Source organism: Monomorium pharaonis, chromosome 5, assembly GCF_013373865.1.
Source record: "Monomorium pharaonis isolate MP-MQ-018 chromosome 5, ASM1337386v2, whole genome shotgun sequence".
Lineage (NCBI taxonomy): Eukaryota > Metazoa > Arthropoda > Insecta > Hymenoptera > Formicidae > Monomorium > Monomorium pharaonis.
In genome coordinates this window covers 21,379,447-21,405,041 of record NC_050471.1, presented here as the reverse complement: position 1 = coordinate 21,405,041, position 25,595 = coordinate 21,379,447, and the positions used below count along the sequence as shown (strand labels likewise).

Sequence of the window (25,595 nt, the reverse complement as noted above, 5' to 3'; positions counted from 1 at the left end):
CGCAGGAGCGAGCGAGCGAGCCGAGGCGAGAGCGCGCGCGCGCTCGCGAGCGCGCCGCGCGAGCGCGCGCTCGAGCGCGACGCGCGCGCGACGCGCGCGCGCTCGCGCGCTTGCGCGCGAGCGCGACGCGCGCGCGCAGCGCGGCGCGCGATGCTCGAGAGCGCGCGCGGCGCGCGCGCGCGAGCGAGGCTGCGAGCTGCGAGTCGCTAGCGCGCGCGCGCGCGTCGCGCGCGCGCGCGAGCGCGCCGCGCGCGCTGCGCGCCGGCCGCGCGCGCGCGCGCGATGAAGAAGGAAGATAGAGAGAGAGAGAGATATATATATATATATATACATATATATATATATATATATACATATATATATATATATACATATATATTATATATATATATATATACAGGGTGTCCCAAAACATGTAGGTTAACGTTTGTAAAAAGGTAGAAGGGATCAAGATAAACATAAAACTCCAATATTGTCTTGGGTTAAGTCTTGGGTTAGGTCCACCAATAATTGAGGTAGTATTTTTCAAATTATTCGAATGAGAACGCGCTGAGGAAAGAGCTCAAGCCATAACACCGAATAAATAATCTATCGTGAATGTATGATAAGTTTTCATTAATTTACTGTTTACAATTACAATAATCAGATTATTTGCAAATTCCATACGTTAATATCTCGATTATTGATAAACCTAACCCAAGACAATATTGGACTTTTATATTTATCTCGATCCCTTCTACCTTTTTACGAGCGTTAACCCACATGTTTTGGGACACTCTGTGTGTATGTACACACACACACACACACACACACACACAAATATATATATATATATCTCAAAATAATGTTTTTAGTATATAATAAATATATAATCCATAAAACTTCAAATAATCCTTATGAGTATACAACATTAACTTATGTATAGAATTTAAATAAACATAATGTATACTTAACCCTCTGTCTGTATACCAACACCAAAAGTAAAAAAGCGAAATTTTTCACTTGTATAGGCACAAAACTGGTGATAGGCAAAGCTTGGCTCCCCTCCCTAAAAAACTTAGTAATAGTAGGTACTGATACCTAAAAGGACGCTTCGATCCGGCACTTGTTGTTAAAACGACAAAATGTAAAGTGTTTTCAAGTGTTCCCAAAAGGCCAAGTTTACAGACCGTGTTAGTATTTCGTGACAGTAAGAAATATTTGATTTTTATATTTTTCTTAATTATTTTGTTATTTTTATCATGTTTTTACTTGAGTTACAAGCATAATCTGCTTTTTTTAGTCGATAAAGACAATTTAATCACAATGGCCTCTTGGACACGTCTGATCGCTGGCTCTTGCGTATATTCTATGCCATGCTTGATTATGCTGGCATAAATTCAATTTTATACTATTTGCGACAAAAGATATATTTTTAAATCGGCAGGACTTTTTGAAATACTTGGCTATCAATTTAGTAAAGCCACATTTGCAACGTTATTTAGAAATAAAAACATTAAAAAGCTATTTGTGTCATACAATTCAATAAATTTTAAATAATGACGATGACTCTATTTTTAATCCTAATACAAAAATGAACAAACGAAAAAGATGTTCTGTATGTCGGTCCACTGATAATAAAAAAAACGTGGTTTTGTGTGATGTATGTGGCGAGCCAATTTGCGACGATTATCGCACAATTTTCTGCTTAGATTACGCACAAAATTTTGATCATTTTACATTGTATATACTTAAGTTTTTTATGATAATATACTAAGATCAGTTGAGGTAAGTGCGGCTTCGGGATAAGTGCGCATTGGCTTGTGTAATGTTACAGGGAAAATTACATAGAGTGCGCTACACTCGTATGTTGAGTAGATGCAATTGTGCAAATTTTTACCGCTAAAGCGCTCGCTATTGTCAATCAGTAACCTCTGCACAGTGGTAAACAGTCAGCACTAAAGAAAAACTTTAATGTCAAATTGTGAAAGTTCTGTTGTTTACATTTGCTGTCAGTTAACGTAAAAAGAATAAAACTCGTAAGTACTTTTTATAGTTAGCATTATATCTGTAATTAACAATCCTATTTGGTTTTTTTAATCTTTAACTACGGTTAATTTGTCGACTTGTTTATTGTTGATTCTTTAAACTCTCATCCAGAGCAAGTGCGACTTAAACTATGGGGCAAGTGCAACCGTAAATTTATCGTTTATTTTTGTTTCCGTGAAGCTTCTTTTTGTTTTTTTGTTTTGGTTTTAAAAATTTTTCATTTTTTTAAATCTCTTTACTTATCAAAAACTGTTTCTTTTGTCCAGTTTTGTTGAGAAAATGGTACGGAATTACATTCGAAAAAGCAACCATATACGAAAGAAAAATTGGACGACGCCTCACATTTTGTTCAGTCTGGTAAAGGAACTGTTGCATCTGCGGTTAAAAAATTTGACATACCAAAGGCTACCCTATTTGATCATCTTAAACAACGACGAGATAAAAAGTCTCAAACTTTTGGCCAATCAACAGCTATACCTCTAGTGAAAAAAAAAATTAGCGGAAGGAATAAGAACTCTTGAAAAATATGGTTTTGGCTTATCAAAAACTGAAATTTTAGATATTGTCGCGGAATATGTAAGAAAAAATAATATTCCAACACCCTTCAAAAATAATCGGCCCGGCAACAATTGGTTTATTGTTTAAAAAACGCCACAAGTTATCCCTCAAAAAGCCTCAAAGCCAAGAGATAGCACGCATCTGCACCAAAAAGACTTCGCCATATTATGCATGGTAGTAATAGCCTGGGTCGCACTTGCTCCAAAACCGGAGCAAGTGCGCCATCAAGACAAAATTTTCTAAAGTGTGATTTTTTCTCTTAATATTTTCTTTTTTTTCTAAAAGTTACCTTATGCATCTATAAAGTGAAGTACAATTTAAATGTCATGTTGCCAAAGTTTCAATGTTGCATAAAAATTTAGAAGCTTGTGGGAGGAGAGTAAACAGAAACTTTGCATTTTCGGGTATACACTTACCCTAACTGACCTTATAATTTTTTATAATAAAAAAAAAGATTTGTGTAAAAAATTATCATTTTATTATGTTCTCATTACCCAAAAAATACCTTATTTTCAGTCATGCAAATAATTATACTTTTTGCAACCGACACATATAGAACAATTTTTTTCTGAAGAGTCATACTTTATTCTAAAAAACCTCAAAAGAATTTTTCTTAATAATAATTTGTTATTAAGTTATAAATTTTTTTATAAAATTCCATTTCTTATCAAATTTAAATTGTTATTGTAAAAAAATTTTTAATAAATGACCAAAATAACTATCAAAATTAAAGGTGTAGTCACTTAAAAGTAATTAGGAATTTTTTTCGATTTTTGCATGTATTTAATAACATTTTAAAAAGGGGATAAAAAGGGTCAGTGTACAGACCGTGTTAGTGAAAATAAGTGTACAGACGGAGGGTTAATTTAGATTTGGTATCAAGTATAACTTCAAAATTAACAAAAGATGTGTATTTTATATTTATTTTTTTTCAACACAAATTACGGATTTAATGTTATTTGATCATATTACACAATAAATGCGGAATTTCGTGGAATAAGTACTATTCGTAGAAGAGCGTGACTGCAAGGGGCTGCAAGAGGCTGCAAATGGCTGCAAGTGACACAGTCCATTGCATTATATTGCGAAGATAGAGGACGTTCGATAATATATCACATGTATCGTGACGCGAACTCGTGCTCTGACTAGCGCTGTCAGTGATGACCTTTGAGTCAATAGTCCACTGCACGAAATATAAAGATTACATATGTATACGAAATTCGAAATTATTAGAACTCTTTGCTTGACTCAAGACAACGTAAAATTTAACACATTGACAGCGACAATTAAAAGTTTATTTATAAACGATCAATGCCGTAATAGAAGCTTCTTTTATATTCCATATAATTTATACTGAGAATAAAGTATTGATACAATTTCACACAATTCTTGTGAATGGATGTTTATTTATCTATAATAAGATAACCATGTATCCTATATGGATCTTACACGGTCAATAATATTGTCAACAAATATTAGCAATATTATTAATCATATGTGATTAATATTGATTGATTGATGTAAAATATTGACGGTGATTTAAATTTTTTCATTCTCAAGCAGTGTAATAAGGATATGACAATGATAACAATTGTGTGAAGAGGACGCGTCAATATTTCTATCGTTATAGTTTCACATGGATGATGCAAAAATCGCAGAAATAATTTTAGAGTGTAAAAATATTGATGCAGTACTGCCAGTATTATTGATTCAATATCACTAATCGTGTAAGGTCTTTATTACTTACAAATGTAGCCAAGTTTTATAAAAATCTCTATTTAAAAAAGTTAATTAGTTATTAAATATCTTTTTTTCATACATTATCGTATTGATTTGAGCTGCGTTCCGTTTCACGCATAATGCGTATAATGCATCGTTCATCTTTGTTGTTTGTCGGACGTTAAACAAAGATGTACAATGCATTATGCACACCATGCGTGAACGCAGCCTTGAGATAAAATATTTTCTAATCTGCAAATCTTTATTTACGGATTAAATACAATGGTAGAATTGTTAAAGCACAATAAAAAGGTAAACCCAACGTTCTATGGAAGAGCATACGAGTCGCAGAGACTCTCTTTTGAATCTTTTTGGAAAAACACTAAAATCTTTAATCAGCTAATAAAAATGTAATTTTCCATTGGAAAGCACACATGTGTGTTGTCCACATTATTCGCCAATTCAATTTTACGTAAAGCTATTGACTCACAAATCAGTAGTACATGAAAAATTTACGTCATAAAAAGTATTTCTCGTTTATGTAATTACTGCAGACTATTATCACAAAAGCGTGTTAAGTTTTATGTTATATATTCCATAGCGTTTTAAACATAAATTAATTTTCAATACAACAATTATCCTACACGAGGTTTACCGCCATCGCTAGCTAAGTTACTTTGCATTTAATAGCGAACGTGCGATTCCGTAGTAATAATTACAAAAACACGATGTCTTCCGGTCGAACATTGGTCATTATGTATATTGCAATTCTAGCCCTATAACTGTAATTACACACGATAGAAGCGATTCATGCTCCACCTGTAAACTAATCACTGTCGTCACGTTCGCTTGACTATGCTTAAAACGTTCATTAAGTTTTTATATCTAACTTTGGCTACTCTCTGTTAATAACTGTCTTTTAATCTGCAATTTAATTCTGTAATTAAAAATCGTTTATATTTATTCAGTCTCGTATATTCTTGTCTCTATTTATATACAAATATTTTTTAACGTGTATAGAACAATTTGAATTTAATATTTAACTTATAAAGTTACTAGAAATGCATGCATTAAATACGCAACGGCGCGGCGCTAAGAAAAACGTAAAAAATTTAAAGTTAAAATGCTTCGCATAGATCAATTTTCGGAGCCGACTTGCACTTACCTTTAGAGCGGCTCGAGTACAACACTCACTATACTGACACGCTATACTGACTCGGATATAAGGCACGAGCTGCGCGCTCTCGTCCTCACGAGTCTTATATATCGCTCCACAGTGTCTCGCATGCCTTTCATTTCGTCCTTTACGGTACTTCGTCATGATTTACGGCGTATCCGCATGAGGAACGACGGCATCGCGCGCGCCTCGCTCGCTCGCTCGCTCGCTCGCTCGTCCGCTTTCGTCTCTTCCTTCCTTCCTTCCTTCCTTCCTTTCGCCCTCCCGCTACGGTTTCCGTCACGTGAGTGTATCTCGCCTGTAATTTTCTCGTCGACAGTCGCGAGATGCCGGCGAAAGGATGCTCCAAAGGACGCCTTTGACCCGACTTCGACGGAAGTCGTAGCGTCGCGTCGCGGCTGTTTCGAACTCTCTCCTTCAATGCGGTAGATCGGTGGCGATAAGATATGGAGGATCGCATAAATGCGACAACATCCTTGAAATTCTGATTCCGACACGTTAATCGCCAAGTATCCAGTTTTAAAAGTATTTGCTCAAAAGCTATAATATACATATAGTTATCTACTAAAATAATCTTCTACAGGGACCATTATCTTCTTTCGTTCATTTCAAATAGATCTCTTCTCAACGCAATTTTATCGATCCTTTGTACATCAAATAACTCAGCTAGTATATCATCTTATTTAATAATGTCAATCCTTAACGAGCACCTAACTTAACTTAAAGCACGAGAGCGTATATGGTTTTTTCTGCCTTTCAAGCTTCAATTTTCTTTCGCCCCCAACTTCGTTTCTTTTTTGTGAAATAATTATTATATAAATGGTTTTATTGTAAAAATAATTATATGACATTATATTACAACATTATAATACATTCAATAAAATTAATAATCCAAAATTTTCAATACAACAGCATTATATGTTTCACTAAAATGTTTCTATTATATTAATTTCAACCTTATTCTTTTTTTATACTTGTAAATTATTACTAATTAATACAAAGTATAATTACATAGTCAAAAATGAAACTAAAATAAATAATAAAAATATTTTCCAAAAATTAATTGTATGAATACAACAATTATTTACCTACAGTATCAAAGTTTTTTTGATTCAAATTAGCCTTATTTATATTGATATAAACTGCAAATCCTATCACAGGAAATCTGTTATAAAAATTATATAATAAATTAAAATCCTATAGGTTCTATTCTATATAAATTGATTTGTTATATTGATTATTAGATATGCCGCTACATGTTAATTCACATACATGTACATAAAGTTCCAACACAAAGTACATATGCTTTATCCAAGTTTTAAACAATTGCAAATATACTGTCATAATGTATTACATAATCATTCCATAATCACTTTTTCGACAACTACAATCGACTTCGATCCATTGTTGCGCGAAATTGCTATTTGTTTGCTGTGCAATTAATGACGAGAAGGTGAGCTAATTATTAGTACAGGCTGTAAAACGAGCGTTCTCTAATGTACACCCATTGTTAATTAATTAAATTCCTAGCAACAAGTAATTAGATAACTTTTGTTAATCAACATCATGTGGTTATTAAAATTTTCGACTATAAACTAAAGAAAATAAATCCAGTTTCAATAAATTTTGGAATTTTTTACAAAATCCAATTTTATCTATCAAATCAATAAAATCCGAAGTAAAAAAATCTTAAATAAAACGTAATCTTTTAAAATAAAAAAATAAAGATATTTTTCTCTACCGTGTAAAGAGAGATCTACCGATATATTGAGTCGGAAATTTTATATTTTTCGATATCGACACACACACACACATACACACACACACGCGCTCACACACACACACACACACACACACACACACATACACAGAAAGAGTGGGGAAAGATTACAAAAATTATAAAATTATATACAATTATAATAAAGAATATAAGTTTTTTTAATACAGAATAATATAAAAAATAATAATTATTAATAATTAACATCAGTTATAAAACGTCACATTAATAAACAAAATTATTATTATTTATACGCGTGCGCGCGCGCATACATCTTGTATTGAAGAGTTTATACTAAATAAAAGTTAAGATATAGTTTTGGGATACCATATGGAGCAACAGAAGATAAAACGCTTTATTTCAACTCCTGTCGTTTACATCGCATATATGCATATTGTAGAGAAGAGAAGTCATAGAGAAAATATCATAACGTGAATAAATTTTGAGGAAATCATAAAACAAATAGAATAAACGCTTGCTGCAACTCTTAGGTAAGTTAGGGTATGATGGCCATACGGAAAAGATGGCCAATGGCTATAATTTCTCCAATAATTGCTAAATAATGTGTTCTCGTAATTATTTTCAAAGATAATCGATATTTATTGTAGTTTATGTGCGTATACTATTCGAAATAACGATATTGTAAATGTCATATCACGTTTTTACTTTTGACTGCTTGCAAAGTTTTTTACGTGTTCATTACAAATTGCAACAATGTCAAATAAATTACAGTTGTGCTGTCGCAATAAACGTTACCCACGTAACAAAAGTATGTAATGTGTAATTATATTTTTTACTTCCTTTTCTATTTTTTAAATACATACTATCATTCTCTCACAATTTGAGCAAGGTAGCCCATGACTTTTCAGGGTAAGTATTTATGTATATACTTTATAAAAAAAAGACAAGAATTAAGTTGTGCACCTAATAATTTAAATTTGATATATATCATACATGTTTTTTTAGTAGTGACAATGGGTTAAATTGATCCTAAACTTATGTGAACATTTAATGTTAAAAATGTTTAAAAATAAAATTAAATATGTGATAATATGTGGCAATAAAACTAAATATGTAAAATTATAAGTTTTTTTATTATTTTATAAATGTTAAGTACATAAAAAATGAATAGCCAACTATTCTATAATACTATGGCCATCTTTTCCCTAAAAGTTGTGAAAGATGGCTAATGTTCATGTTTCAATATTTTGATAATAAAAAATTTTTATTAAGTATTTTCTCTTTAGTATCGACAGTTTTACATATTTCAAGCTTCAGTAAAATAATATACCAAACGCTATTAAAAAATAATAAAAATAAAAGTATGTTTTTTGTATTTTAAAAAACTATGGCCATCTTGCCCGAGTTTATCCTACATTGCAAGATATTTATATCATCTTTATTTGTAAAATATTTTCATAGAATATAACGATAACTTTTATATTCTTAGTTAATAGTTTCATTAAATTCTATCTCTTGATAATTTTTTGTATTTTGTTTAATAATCTGCTTGTAACGTTTACTGATAATTTATATTGTATTGGATTAAAATTGGTTTAAATTGTTTCGAAAATTGTATTGAATTTTTCACATCATGCTTTTTATAGTAAACATTCTAAATTTTATAAAAATTGTTACAGAAACGTTACTTCGCCAACAATAAATTCACACGCACATTTCCACGCGGTCATGACACGTTATACATGTGATTTGTTAATACATTAAAATTGCGCGTTAGAAAAAAGTGCCTATTGCAGTAGTTCATTATATATACAATAAAAAATACAGACACATTATTTTATCTCACATAACATGTCGCACGTAATTTTCTCATATGCGCCAATATTACACAAACGCAACATACGTGCGCACGCTTGAATGATCTGTTCACGATGAACCCTAATCAAGGACATGCGATATTTCAAACAAACAGAATTTCCTAGATCCAACACCGAGATTATCCAACAGCGAATAGATAACCATTGCAAGAAAGTCACGCAAAGTTTGTGCCTTGCGAAGATCGTATCGTACGAATATCATCACGACTTTCACGCCTATCTGCGAATTTTTCGTAATCACATGACCTACATATATAACTTCCTATTTCATCGCCATTATTCCATAGATGACCCCAAGTATTCAGTCATATGACACTATTTTCATATTATATTACAAACGTTACTTGTACCTATTTCTTCTTTTTTTTTTATTAACTACACAAAAAGAAAAATTTCTTTAGATTTAGTAAATAGCTTTATTCAACTATTTTAAAAATATATATTTCTTTGGTTTTAATAAATTTTATACATATTTCTTTAGATTTAACGAAATTTATTGAAATCAAAGAAATGTGTTTTGGAATAACCGAACAAAACTGTTTATTAAATCTAAAGAAATATTTCTCTCTGTATATCAAAGTTTCTTTTATTTTAATAAAATTTAATAAGAATTTGGTTAGTGAATCGAACTTTTACGTGTATAAATTTTCTGTCATTTTTAATTGTCAAGTAAAATCCAAAGTTTATTCAATCCTTCCAATGTTTTGTACAAAATAGGTTGTACAAAATTATTCACCGTTAAATAAATTTTCTTTGTCAAAATTTTCTATGATTTCTAGAACGCAAAAAGTTGTTATAAATCAGATATTTTTCCTATTAATTATTATAAATTAATCAATTCATAATAATAATAAGTTAATTCGTAAAATTGAACTTTTAACACACATAATTTTTAATGAGTTTTACCAACAATATCCCAATATAAACAGTTTCACGGAGCAAGCCAAGTATTTCTCATTAAATGTTCCGCATAAAATTGGAGCGAAAAGTGCCTCTTTACAAAAGAGATTCAAGATTCAGTCGGATTGAAAGCGCTTCATTATTTGCTGCACCTTGTAAGTGGTTCTTTCGATCGGGACGTATACGCGCGCCACCGGCAATCCCCATTCGTCAAGGCGGAATTTCTTTTGTCGCGCTCTTCTGCAGGTCGAACGCACGGAGCGAGCGGAAGAAGAGAGAATCTCGAATTGGAACAGTCTAGGTAACAAGTGTCGTGACATTTTCTAGCTTTTGAGACACAAGAAAATAATGATACAACAATCATCATGGCAAAATATAATAGCCTTCTATGCTGAAGGGCTCGAGGCGTTACGTCGTATCAAGAAAGAAATGTTAAATGTTAAGTGCAAAAAAAAGTGTATTCCTATCTCAGAGACTCGGTTAGAAACAGAAATGATAGTCGCAAACAAGGGTGGTAAAGTATAATGACGTGCGCGATGAAAGAATTAAAAAGGAGAACGAATATATGCCGAATAATGCGTAAGTACTTATATGTGCTTTTCTCCACGCGATTTTTATACATATTTAAGTCTTATTTATTTTTCAAATTGTGATAGGCCCAAAATGCGGGAGGAGAGAAGAAATTGTTAATTAGCAAAAACTATTGCTCCTCAAAAATAAAAGAATAAGAATATAAGAATTTCTCAGAAATTACATTTATACCCCAAGAATATGTCGATAAACGAAAATGAAGGAAGAGAAAGACAAATTTCAGCTTCCGAGACATCATAGATAATTTGTTTCGTGATTTGGCCTCTTATTTCAATATAACAGCTAATTAAAATCAAAGATGATCTTTTATCAAAATAACTTGAAAAAATATATACCTTCAATCTCAACCGAAAATAATAGATAGATTTTAGAAACGACGGTGCATCTTGCACTTTGAGATATCTTGATTTTCGATAGAAAGAAGGTGCATAGGATAGCGATCTACCATTCTACACCATGTATATAAAACACATAGTTGACTTTTTTTCTTTTAGCCGGCTGCATACACTAGCCGTGCGACGCACCAATCCAACTAAAAGCCCTAAGGTAGTCCTAGTAGCGCTTACAAATGTATTCTTTCTTTACTTGTTTTTCTCTAACCCTTTCCCGAGTATACTCGAGGGATGACAAACGGTACAAATAGAGCGCGAATAAAGACGCGGAATTTAATGCTGCATATGTCAAGAATGTTTTGTGTCGCTCAGTACATCTATCTTCCGAGGTACGGATCCATGAAACTTGTGCGCGCAAAGTTGTCGAGGAACAATGCGTCACAAGTGAAATTGGTATATCGCATGTTTCCCGTATAATGTAGTTGCCATATGATGCAAACTGCATGTTGTCCGTGTAATATTAGGTAACAATGCTTCTCAAGTGATGACGATCAGGTTTCCAATAACAATTTCAATTCGACAGAAATTATCGTACAGTCACAAGAGTCTACTTTTATTAAAAACAATATTAAAAGCAAATAATTAACGCTGCAGCCTACCTTCTAGTTCGACGATCTTGCCAGCTCTCTTCAGCGCCTTCACCGCCTCATCGTGCGTCGCCTCGCGTAAATCTTCGCCATTTACTGCCAAAATGGCGTCGCCGACGTATAGTTGCTCAGTAGCATCCGCCGCCATGCCCTTAAAGATCTTCGATATGAGGATCGGCATTTTGTTCTCCTTGCCGCCTTTTATCGAAATTCCTAACCCATTGTTGTCACTTTTGACCACACGGACAATGCGCTTCTGATTGGCTACTGAATCGGGCACATCTGGATCGTTCAAACTGTCCACATTGTTATTGTTGATGTTGCCGTTGTTCAGAGCGTTGTTACCGGTCTCACAACTCTCATCGAGCGAAATGCTAAGATAATCATCTTCCAAAGAGACGAATACGCGATACCATTGTCCGCGCACTTGGGTTTCGAGAATACCGGCACGTCCCGACGCACCTGAGGATGAGGCGCCTGTAGTCGTGGTAGTCGACGAAGAGGACGACGATGTTGCCGCGGTCACCATCGAACCCATGCCCATTACTCCCATGGCCGAAGAAGTTTGGCCACTACCACACAACTCCACCATTTCGATTTCTTCGCAAGCTGTACGCTGCAACATGTCAATAATTGACACACATACTTTTCATTTTCCCATTCTTCATATTTATATTTACATTAAAACTGTCTGATTGTATACTGAGTGTGTGAATGAGTGAGTGAGTGAATGGTCGAATGAAAGAGAGAGAGAGAAAAAGAGACAGATACACACAAAACTCTAACATGTAAGAAAAACGTTTTCTTATAAATAAACAATATTCTTTCCGGATACACCTCTTATCATAAGTTACACAAGTGATAAAAATATAATATAATTAAAAATAAAGAACTTCGTGCGAGTACACTCTTCGCACAATTAGACATATTTTCAAGAAAAAAGAAAACATTCAGAGAATCTTTATTTATCTCATGCCTCATTTGATTTTCAAAAATAATAATTCAATGAAAAGCTCGAAAAAATGGCAATGTATAAAATGGACGCTATAGTGCATCACAAATAAATGGCGCTGGTACTCGACGACGTGAATAAATCAATTGTACTATATGCTGGTGAAATTCGTAATTTGAAAATAATTGATAGCGGTCGACAGTGACGTGGCCAAGCTCTCTTTGTTTTCCTCCTACACCATTATTTCCATCAATCCAGTATCGCGCCGCAACAATAGCGTTACTACTGCTCGCGTAAAATGGTATATATGGTCGCAACGGAAAGCAAATAATTAGAAGAAAATTGCATGTGCTTACAGTATACATATGCGTGCGTGCGTGCGTGCGTGCGTGCGTGCGTGCGTCCGTGCGTCCGTGCGTGCGTGCGTGCGTGCGTGCGTGCGTGCGTGCGTGCGTGCGTGCGTGCGTGCGTGCGTGCGTGCGTGCGTGCGTGCGTGCGTGCGTGCGTGCGTGCGTGCGTGCGTGCGTGCGTGCGTGCGTGCGTGCGTGCGTGCGTGCGTGCGTGTGTGCGTGCGTGCGTGTGTGTGTGTGTGTACGCGCGCGCACACAATACACACATGTATATATGTAATAGTTTTTAACTAATTCACAGACTATATATACTTTGTTTTTAATTAATTCTAAAAGTTTTAATGAATCCTCGAAGAGAATGTTTGATTGGAGATCATTAACTCGTAAAAAACAAAGAAACTCAGAAATCTGTAAAATAAATAATTCATGATTGTAAAGTTGATTCGTGATTATAAAGAGGCTCATTGAGTTTTGAAGATATATAGCATGAGGATATATAGTTTAATATTTAAAAAAACTTATCACCTAATGTAAAGATATTTTTTAAAGCAAAGAAACAGTCAATATATATTTTATTAACGCCTGTATTAATCACTCTTATAAAATCTGACAAAAAATTAATTTATCCTCTCTTATTTGTATACAAAGTGATATTTTTAAATGAACTGTTCTAAAACGTCTATCTACAGTTTTCTAAATATAATTCTACGCAAAAGTAATAAAACAGTTGCAATGGGTACGGTAAATGACAACGATCGCGTTTAATACAATAATATGACGACACGTAGATGTGTGGCAAGGTTATAATTAAAGTGTTTGTCTCTGGGAATTAGTCCTGCGCTAATTCTGCTTTCGTGTTGTTTACGTGAAAATGCACGAGATGTCTTTACATATATATGTTTAAATGTTACATGCTTCCAATTAACTCATTAATCTCACACCTTTTAAGATCACAAATTTGTAATCTTATACAAATAGAAACAAAATTTATTTTAATCCATCCTTATAAAACAAAGATTACATCGAAAAAGTCTTATAAAAATCTACAACTATAAAGTAGATCTATTCAGACATCCTCGTATTCTAAAATGTTCAGTTTCGTAATCATTTATTAAGTATATAAATTTTCAAGATTTCTTTTCTTCTAGTGTCTTTCACTCCTTAAACTTTTGGTACTTTTTACTTATTTACGTTTATAAAGATGACACCTTTGAAAACGTTACTTATTTGCCAAGGAAAAAAGGACAAAAATACAACTGTGTAGAAATTTCTCTGTCTTGCAATCTTTAGCCTTAAATGTTCCTTATACTTTCGATAACAATACTGAATTACAGCCTCTCTTGTTGATTTACAAATTTTGAAAGACATCGCGTATTACTACACAATTTCAATAGAAATTCACAAAGATAAAGATATTTGATAAATTATTACAAAAAGATTATATATACTTAATACTTTAAAGCTTAAGAGAAATAATGTATTTATAATATGTAAATAAATTTGTGCATATATAATCAATGATATAAAAAATATTTCATAATTTCAATAATATATGTAGATGTGTGTTATAAAAACTAATTTCTAATTGACTAGCTCAAAACATTGAACATCAAATATCAAAAAATTATAAATACGGTAAAAGACTAATTATTACAATCATATAAAAAGTATAAAAAAAAGAAATTAATTATGTCAAACTATTTACAAAATTAAAATTTTTTTACAATCTTAAATATCTTAGTTTTTAAATTAAAATTGCTCACACACACACACACACACACACACACACACACACACACACACACACACACATGCGCGCGCAAACGCGCTCATAAAAGTTTGAAAAATAATTATTAATTATGACCAAACACCTTACAAGGACTACAAGAGCGTACTACATTAAATACTCTTTGATGTTTCTTCAGTTTATTGCTTTTAAAGATATACTACTCTTAAATTTATTACTTATGTATGTTGTACATAGCGTTTCGTAGTGCATTGAAAATAATAGTGGTTCAAAATATTAAAACAGTATGTATTAAACATGAAAGTAAAACTTCCGTATCCGACACTCTTCCGATTTCGATGAAATTTTATAGATATGTAATATTTACTAAATGTAGTCGAATACCACAAAAGCAAATGTACGGAAACAGCTAGTTTTCAAAATATTTAACTTTTAATAAAATTATGATTTTTTTCCATTTATTTCCGTAAATAATGGGAATTTCGAAAAATACTTCAGATAAAAGTTATAGATCTCATCAAATTACACATTTTATGTCCTATTAATTTTTGCTATAAAACAATAGTTTTTCAAAAAAACGACGTTAAATGTTTAAAACTTCATATAACTCATCTAACACACATCGAGTTTTATTAGTTAATTTTAATTTATTCGAACTACCCCCAAAAAACTGAAATATTAAAAAGGGTAAAGACAGTAAGTGGACTTCGCTACGCGTGGAAAGTCGCAAACCCATGTGATACAGTACAAAATGGACCTCGGTAGGCGTAGAAAGTCGCAAACCCATGTGATACAGTACAAAATGGACCTCGCTACGCATGGAAAGTTGCAAACTTATGTAGTACAGTACAAGTAAGAAATCTATAATTTTTAAATCTTTATTATATATATTGATGTAGAAAAAATTAAATTGCACAATAACCATTTTCTATCTTAATTATTATAATAGAATATATATATTTTATATCACTTAGTAATACATGAAATGCATGAATTGCGTGGCAAATCCATGTGCAGAGAACGCGTGGGCTTCGCCCCCTGCACCTTCGCCACCTCCTACCCGTATTTTTTCCTAACTCTAACCCAATCAATTTTAAGTCATTATTTAGCTACAATTTCAAATCTACCTATACAACACAAAAGTTTTCACCAACATTACTACAACGTTACAATATCACAAGTTGCAATGTAATATTACGTTTCAGAAACATGCAATATCAATATTACGCCAAAATGTTCCAGTAATATTGCAGAAATATTATAAAATTCCGAAAATATGATATTAAAAAATATGCATCAAGTGTTCCAATATGCAACTTCATGTAAAAAGACATTTGTGACATTTTTAAATAGCTTTGTGAGATTTAAATATTTGGATTTGTGTGCAATATTTATACCAAAGATTATATTGTACCACATGGACTTTTTGAGATTTATAATAGAACAGTAAATTAAACAATTTTTTAAATAAAAAAATTATATTATCATATATAATAATTATTTGAAAAATTGTTCAATTTACTGTTCTATTATAAATCTCGAAAAGTGCAATTAATCGATTATAAATATTAATGCTAAGAAATTCATGTATATGTATTCATTAATATTATTGCTTTTAACAATAACTAAAATAATACTACTTAATAAAAATAATACTACTTAGATAATAGAATATTGTGTAAGTTTTTATTCCTATATAAAATGTAATAGTAATTTTCTAATTTTTTAATATGCTTCTAATATATTTTAGATTTTAATAGATAAACTTTGAGAATACATAAAAATATTCAAGAGAAATAAGAAAGAAATTCATTGCAACTGCACAATTCACAATTTTTTACCCAAATTTTGGATGAAAAAAGATTATAAAGTTACACAAATTGCAACGAATTTCTTTTTATCTCTCTTGTCTTTATATATTCTCAAAGCTTATTTACTAAATTTGAAGCATTATGCATATTTATAGTAACGCGTTTCAATGCATCAAATACATTGCACCGTAACGCAGTAGTCTTACTGTAATATTTCTCAGGGCAGACATTTCAGCGTTGCCGCAAGCTTGCAGTAACATTACAGAAATATTTTGCAACGTCCATGCAATATTACACTATTTCAATACAGGGTTTCTGCAATGTTTTTGTAATCTTTCGGTGCTGTATGAGTAAAATCGCAAACCCATGTGGTACAATATAAGTGTGGATGTCGTTTCACTTTGTAAACAAGAAAGAGTGTGGGTAGACATTGCTTCGCGTGGAAAGTCGCAAACCTATGTTGCACAAAAAAACACGTGGACGTCGTTTCGCTTTATAAGCAGGAGGGGGGGGGGGGAGTTTTGGTAGACCTCGCTATTCGTGAAAAGTCGCAAATCCAATGATACAGAAAACACGTGGGCGGGGGAGAGGCTTTGCCCCTTCTCCACACCTTCTTCCGGTAGTAACTAATAAAACTCGAATTGTATTTGATGAGTTTTATGAAGTTTAGAACATTTAACGTCGTTTTTCTCAAAAATTATTATCTTTATGGGAAAAATTAATAGGACATAAAATGTGTATTTTGATGAGATCTACTTGTATCTAAAGTATTTTTTGAAATTCCCATTATTTACAAAAACAAATGAAAAAAAAACCATGATTTTTATAGTTTTTTCATGGTTTCCGCCACAAAAATAAAATTTGCGCCAATTTTCATTATTACATTCGTAATCAACGTGCCAAAATACGTAAGAATACATAGTTGCCAAAAAAATCGGTGGTTTAACCTATACGGAACTTCAGCCAAAACCACGTAATTAAAAATTAAATATTTTGAAAAATATCGTTCCCGTACATTCACTTTTGTGACATTTGACTACATTTAGTAAATGCTACATGCCTATAAAATTTCATCAAAATCGAAAGAAGGTCGGATACAGAACATACGGTTCAGCCAACATGAGTTTTAAAAGATCAATGTAGAATCCAAAGCCAAACATTTAATTTTTCTCTTAAAATCCGAAATCAAAAATTTTACCATATAGATTTCTATAAACAATCGTCAGATAAATTCTTAACACATTTTACCAAATAATTAAGTATTTGCACTAAGTAATCCATCCTAAAAGCGGTTGACAAAATATTTGAAAATATAACATGTAAATAGGCTTTTAACGGTACGAATAAAAATGTAAAAAGCGTTGCGCAGCGAGTAGTGGGCAGCACCATTTTAACCAAATTGATTCGCGCGAAGTATTAAAATGCGGAAACAGACGTCGCTCGGTCGTTTCAGTCGATATATGTGCATGAACGAATGCGATCCATGCGTGTGGAAAGAGAGTGTGCAAGATTTGAGAAATTTTGACTTGATGCTGAGTAATCAAATATGCACTGTTGTTATAACATAAAAATAAATCATGTCAAACTGGAAAGCAAAAGTATAAGTCAAGGTATAAGTCTTCCAGCTCTGCTCAAATTATTTAATTAAAGTATAGAAGTCGCCTATAAATTATATTTTTTAAAAGTTTTGTTACTATTTATGTATTTTCTCTTTAAATTTTGTTCATAAAAAAAATTTCCACTTTCAATATTACAATTTACTAATCTCACAAAGTCTATTTGCGTAAAAAAAATTCTAATTTATTAATTTCAAAATGACAAAACGTTAGCTATAAATATTTAGAACACGTGCAACGTTCATGCAAAATTAATGGCGTTTTCGACCGGTGCTGAGTTAACCCGTCTCAGATTCTTTTCCTCTAGAACTGGCCAATCACAGTTATTCCCTTCTTCAGAAGAATGGCTGTGATTGGCTTTATGACGTCATTAATCGCTCCCGGAGCGATTAACCTAGGCCGGCCAAAAACGCTATAAATTACAGTAAAAACTATAATTATATATATATATATATATATATATATACACACATTTATGTTACCACACACACATACGCGCGCGCGCGCGTATACATCTCGGACAACAAAGTTCATTAAATTCATAAATTTGTCAATAAAATATTTCTTTAACGCATTTATCAAATAAAAACTTTTTTTATTTGACTGTATTTTAGTTGTCAATCTAATCTATATGTCATATAATATGGCAACGAACATCTGTGATAATCATTACAATAAATTCATACATGGAGAGAATTTTCTCTTAAAAATTACCCTAAAAATCGTGGTAATTATGAGACAACGTAAACCTTGAAGAATTTTACCGTAATTTTAACAAAATTTACTAAAATTTGCTAAAATTTAGTAAAATTTTAATAAAACTCGGCAAAGTTTTAGTAAATTTTGTTAAAAGTATAGTAAAATTTTGCTAAATTTTATTAAAATTTTAGTAAATTTTGTCAAAAGTATAGTAAAATTCTTCAGGTTCAAATTCTAAGGTTTACGTTGTCCCACAATTACCACGATTTTCAGAGTAATTTTTAAGAGAAAATTCTTTCTGTGTACATTAAAAATAAACACAAATATTATTTCCATTCAAACAATAACGCACATCTTTCTTCCTTCTTTTCTTCCATTCTCTTTCATTCGTATTTTTAGTTACATCCTCAATCTACTCTTTTTCTATATTCTTTCTCTTGATCTCACACACGCGCACTCAATGGCCATAAACTACTAGTATCCGACGCACGCTGAGGTTATTGGTTTTTCCAAAGGGCTTGACAGTGCCGTATACATGTTGCCATACGTGCATCTTATCTTCATTTTGCAAAGATAAATTTTATTCTTCAAAGAAAAATATATCTGAATTTTTGTATATATCCTCGCAAATTTTTAATCAACGCATCAATAATATAATCTAATAAACTTTCAAAAAATAATGACTTTCGAAGAAAATAGAAAGAAAATTTTTCAATAAAATTTTCGCTACCTTTTATTTATTTGTAACATAAAGATATATGCTACATATATATATATATATATATATATATATATATATATATATATACACTATACTAGATATTTTTACGTCAACTGACACTCACATAAATCTGGCGATTAATTTGAAAAACATAAAAGTTGTAAACATTATATCTTATATTATATTTCTATTCGTATCACTTATTCCATTTTGCTTTTGCTCTCAATAAATAAAAAGTACAAGAAGAGTTTAGCGTCTACAAATATAAAATATTAATAAAAATTGAAAAAAGACGTCTTTCCAATTAATCAGAAGAACAATAATTTGTGTCTATATAAAAGATGCATGAACACGTAACTACACGAGTAATGTTTACACAGAATAGTAAGAGCACTTTAAACACAACTTGAGAATAGAAAATATTAATAAATTTTGCAAAAACATTTAAACATGATGCATTTATTACTATTGCGTTTACTATATTTCATTTTCACAACAGTTAATATTGTCTTAACAGTGTGTTACGACGTAGAAAGAAAGTATTTTTAGACTCCATGTTTATATAAATTGAAAATTTCACTCCGTTTTCGAGTATATCATTTTCAGCGTGCACATTTTTACCACACAATGGTCAAAAATAATAATTGTAAAAGTAATAATAAAATAGCAAATGCCTAACGTTTAAATATTGAATTATTTTTTACATTTTCTATATTTGTCTATTATTGAAATCTATAGAAATACAGTTTATATAAATTCTAAATAAAGAAATCAAATTATGTAAAAAACTTTACAGCATAGATAGAGTATAGATATTTAAAACAAATTAAGTTAAACGCAAAATAATAATCTTGTAAAAATATTCATAAATATTTATGTTTCAAGTTTTATTTCACTGAAATGCAACTTTTATATAAAATGCAAATTATATATATTTTTAAAACAAAATTAATATATTTAAAAAGATTAAAATGCTTACTTTTTCGTAACTTATTACTAAATAATGATAAAACATGATTTTGAAAAATATAACATAATACATTTTTCTTAATAATGCGTAGTCGCCTATTAAATTTTTGCTAAGTATTTTTCATTACACCGCGGCGTGCGTTGTTCCTTTTGGCGACGGTTTAGCTTGGCGAGCATTCGGTGTCATCGCATCGTCGTTACTATTATCAACAGCAAATCAAGTGCTACAAATGCCGACTAGTGCTTACGTGCTCTTTGCTTTAATTAATTACCCCATCCGGTACAGTATCCGTCTAGCCGATCTGATGGCGTATTTATCGCCGCGTGAACAATGTACCTATCTCTGTATACTTTTTTTACCTTTGATGATCGTTCCACCCTCCTATCGTCGTCTTTGCGATACATGTCATCTGCATAACTCGCGTGAGACCCAATCGTGATTCTACCGGATCGGCCATCATTGATTCGTTTTTATTCAATTTCATGCATCGCTAAGCCCACCGCACGTCACCAAAACCATTCTTTCCTATCAGGCAAATTGTTAGTCGCACTTCACCCCGCAATACTGCATTAAAATAAACTTTTATGCTTAGTTTATTTTTCGATTAAATCCGCATATATCATCGTCACATGCAAGATATTTTTCACATGAAAAGATACTCTTAATGTAAAGTTTGTAAAACCTTCAAAGTAAAATTTATTGAGAAATGTGTGTATTATATTTAATTCTATTATAAAGTTAAGATACAAATTTTTAACATCTTAATTTAAAAATATAGGATGTGTATAACAAATAATGTATTTAAACTTGAAGTACGTCAATTAAAATTGTAGACAAAGAAAAATTCTAAATAAAAGTTGCAAAGTGTTATGGGAGAAAAAAGTGATACTAGATTTCAAGTGAACAGGTCAAGATTATCTTTAATTAATAAGTTTTCTTTTTAATGGAGCTATATAATTTCTTTCGCGTAAATATATTTACACATTTTGCATAGAAAAGTATCAAAATCATTAAATAGCTAATAATTTACTTGGAGACATATATTTCATATTTTATTTCAATATATATATATATATATATATATATATATATATATATATATATATATATAGTGTGTGTGTGTGTGTGTGTGTGTGTGTGTGTGTGTATGTGGAGGAAGGGGTATTGTTTCGTGTATAAGACACAAAAAAGAACCTGAAAATTTTTTGAAAGCAATGAAAACTTGAAAAGATTTATGTACACATTATGTACACAAACATTAAAGTACACACATAATGTTGCATGGAAAAACATAAAAAATGTACATTCTATAGAATTCTATTATGAAACCTGTGCGATAGTGTGAAACAATCGATGTGCATGTGTATATGTACAGATGTATAATTATTTACCGTTTTACGCGCGTGTATGGGCATATGACTTCCGGTAGGCAGTAAGAGACTCGTCGCCTGGGCTGTTTCTCTCTCTCTCGAAATAGCTGTTCGGAATATCTGTCTGTCTCTCTCTTCCCTTTCACTCTCACTCTCTCTTGATGAATCCCGATCCTGCGTGACGTCCAGCGTGTCGTTCCTCCGTCGCTCTCTCACGTGGCTTACGACATGCGTCACTGTCGGTTGGGCTAATACGATCCTCGATCTGCGCACGAGCCAATCACACAACCGGCCGTCGGCTCTCCTTTCAGCAGCCTCGACATGTTTTATCGCTCCTTCGGCGATCAGTCCTATCCCGATCACCCTATCTGTCTTTTCCGAAAGATCGACGTCATCTACCAACAGTTAGATCTATGCATCGGGGATTCAGCAGATAACTTAGTGTCACCTGTCTGCGAACGTTGGCGGGGAAAAGTAGCCGTATCTGTAGGTCACTGAATGACTGAATGTGGACCAGTCGATTCGTCGTTATCTCGCCCACAAATGGACACCTACTCTCGCACAGAAACACGTTTCACTCTCGATCGACTATGCTGCAGTCTCTCAATCTCTCAATCTCTCTCTCTCTCTCTCTCTCTCTCTCTCTCTCTCTCTCTCTCTCTCTCTCTCTCTCTCTCTCTCTCTCTCTCTCTCTCTCTCTCTCTCTCTCTCTCCCCCCGCTTGCGTTCACTTTCGCTTTTGGCGAGAGCCAACTCCTTCTATGACAACATGTCGACGACGAGTCATCAAAATACTCCACTTTTGATTAAATGCTCTACCGACGAACAAATGGATTTTCAAACGAGGAATGTCGTCGATCTCACTGTCTCAAGTTTTAAATGTGAAAATCTCCATACATTAAATTTTTGATCCCGAATTTTTGGAAAAACGATTTGCTGATTATCATTTCACAACCTTGGAATGCTCCAGATCCCAGAGATCTTTGGACAGTTGACTGAGTCCAAAGGTAATAAGGTAGTTGCTAGTTAGAAATATTCAATGTCCAAGTTTTGCCGCATTTTGGAGCATCGTCGAGTTTCCGACCTGTAAGAATTGTAGATGCTCTCTTTCTTTCTCTCTTCACTTAGCAACTGACATTAAATCCTGATATGTTTATAAACAGCTAAAATTCAATTTTCACTCGTTCGTTGAATGAACTGCAAGTTTATTGAATTTTCAATTATTTCAATGTTCAAGTTGTCAACCATCAACTTTCAACTTTGAAATTTTCCAAGTCAAGTCTTGAATCCGCGTTTCAATATTTTATGATATTTAAATCTTCACGCTGATATGTAAGTACAACAACTTGGGTGTACGCTCGAGAATTACAACTCGCAATAAATAATGTATAGACAAAACTTGCATCTTAAACTCTCGAGTCAAATTTCAAGTTTTGCAAACTCTCTCCACTTGTTTCGTATAATAACATAACTCTGCATCAATCCGACACGCACAACAGTTGGCACAATCAATTTCTCCAAATGACAGCCAATTCTTCGAGCATTGTCACACCAACTTTAAGAGATTACGAGACCAACTTGTCAGAAGAGCGAGTGATTTTTCAAAAGCACGGTGCGATCGATTAGACGAAGATGCAAGCATCGATCGTCGTACTTGAGCGTCACGCCAGCAGGACTACACGACTAACCGAATTTCAAAGACACGCACTATACGCGATGCACGAACAATTTCACGCCGCAAATCTACGAGAATTCGCGTTTGAAATTCGAACGTCGTCAAGATCCAAACAATCGATGCGATACGAGACGCACGACGACGCTTCGCGAGGAGCGACCATATCGCTAACGCGAGTCACATAAAATCACTTGATGTGTCACCTAACCTCACTCCGCGACAGCACCAAACGTACTGAAGTCTGCCGAGATACAGCGTAGTTGGCTGGCTGGCCGCTTGCCGCTCGCCTCGTCTTATTCCGTCTAGCCTCGCCGCGCCTCGCCTCGCCCCGCCTCGCTCCGCTCCGCTCCGCGCCACGCCAACTCGCTCGACACTGCACTCACCAGCCCACACACCTGCCTGGTTGCCCGCCTGCCCGTTGCCATAGGTGGCGATGGGCAACGGAGAGTGAGATCCGTGGGAGGTGGGAGGAAAGCGCGCCATACACAATATGACGTCATGATGTGATCATGAGAGCGACGGCGAGGATGTAGCTCGTAGTAGCTCGATAGCGACGCGTGGCGGCGCGAGAGCGCCTCTTTCTTTGCAAAAGATGCAAACGTGCGTTCTACCTTATCGACGTACCGCGCCAAACGGCGAATATCTTAATTAGACCACAAGAGAAAAAGAGCTTTTTGAACCATAATTATTTTTTACACGCAAAGTAGAACTCGTTTCAACCGGATGCGGATGACATCAGTTTCTTTTATACTTATAATCAATCTATCAATGTGCGTGCACAATTGCATCTAACCGCGCTCACGCAACTTTCGTATTAACTTTTTTAATTGCTGTCAGAAAAAAAATTTATATCATAGAATAAAATATCGCAAAATATTAATATTTGTTGTTACATTTTACAAATTTCACAAGTTTGCAGATTAACATTTGATACGATAAAATTGAAATTTTTAGTAAAAAAAAACTTGTGTTTTTTTCGTTATCTTTTCTATTGGTATTAGATTATCAAATTTCTCTAATTTACAATTCACATATATGTGTTTCAATTGTTGAATTTTTACAAAAATTTACAACAAAATTATCGTTAGATTATGTTTCAAAGTTTCAACATCAAATTCTAAAATGTACATATGAAGCAATCATTATCAGTTAATTAAAATGTATGTAAATATATAATAATATGCTATTAGTATAATAGTATGCTATAGTCTACAGAATGCATGCAATACACAAAATACGTAATTATTGCTCCAGATATACGGACCTAACTCATTCAATTGATTCATAGACAACAATTAGTTACACAATACATACTATTGTCGATTCTGTTACGATGTGGTTAGAATGTAACACTCACTGTTTCCTAGCTTCGCTGTAATGCACTGCATCTGCAACCGCAACGAGCATCTAGCCTTGTCGATTATCCATCAATTGATTAACAAAGATAATAAATTTCTCTTCTATGTATATAATTCTATACATACATTACGTATAGAATTCTTCAGCGTCGTTTACAAAAACTCAAAAATTTATCGCATATATTATGGAAATTTTATAAATAAGCAATAACTTAAACTATAGATTGCTCTTAAAGTGAATACATGTAAGAATGCCCAATTACGAGATTGGATTTTGATATTTAATATTTTATATATAAATTAGCTATGTGTTTTCAACTTAGTTATAATTGCATCTTGCATCTTTTTCTTTAGTTTATGATTGAGTTTCAAGCCCGACTGTGTTCTGCGCGCAGTGTTTATAAAAGTTTTAAATGTAGGTAAAAATTTTATATATAAAATATTAAAGGCAACATCCAGCCTCAAAAAGATTGACGGTTCTCCATTTATATTTTATAAATAAAATTATAAAAAATGACAAGTATCTAATTTTTAATTAAATATAAATTTAAACGTTACATACACCATCAAAAATAGTAATCAAACTCACAAATTTGTATCTGTTACAAATAATTTATTAACATTGAATTAAAATATAACTTGCAATTATATGTAGTTAGAATTAAAGGATGTAATTAAAGTATAACATAATAATATTACCCCTAATTTGTTTTTTTTCTATCAAAAATAATTATTGTAATTATATTATAGAATATACATA

General features: G+C 32.8%; 1 protein-coding gene across 1 annotated transcript in view; it reads right to left on the bottom strand.

The window, feature by feature from the left end:
- The window catches only part of LOC105836647 (beta-1-syntrophin), a 222,694-nt gene extending 198,873 nt beyond the window's left edge, over positions 1-23,821 (bottom strand). Inside the window, exons 1-2 of the mRNA XM_036287419.1 lie at positions 21,825-23,821; positions 11,580-12,183 (exon numbers count right to left, since the gene is read on the bottom strand). Of these exons, the coding sequence (XP_036143312.1) occupies positions 11,580-12,183; positions 21,825-21,848 (628 nt within the window). The 5' untranslated portion in view covers positions 21,849-23,821. The remainder of the gene's footprint in view (positions 1-11,579; positions 12,184-21,824) is intronic.
- Positions 23,822-25,595: the final 1,774 nt, after the last annotated feature.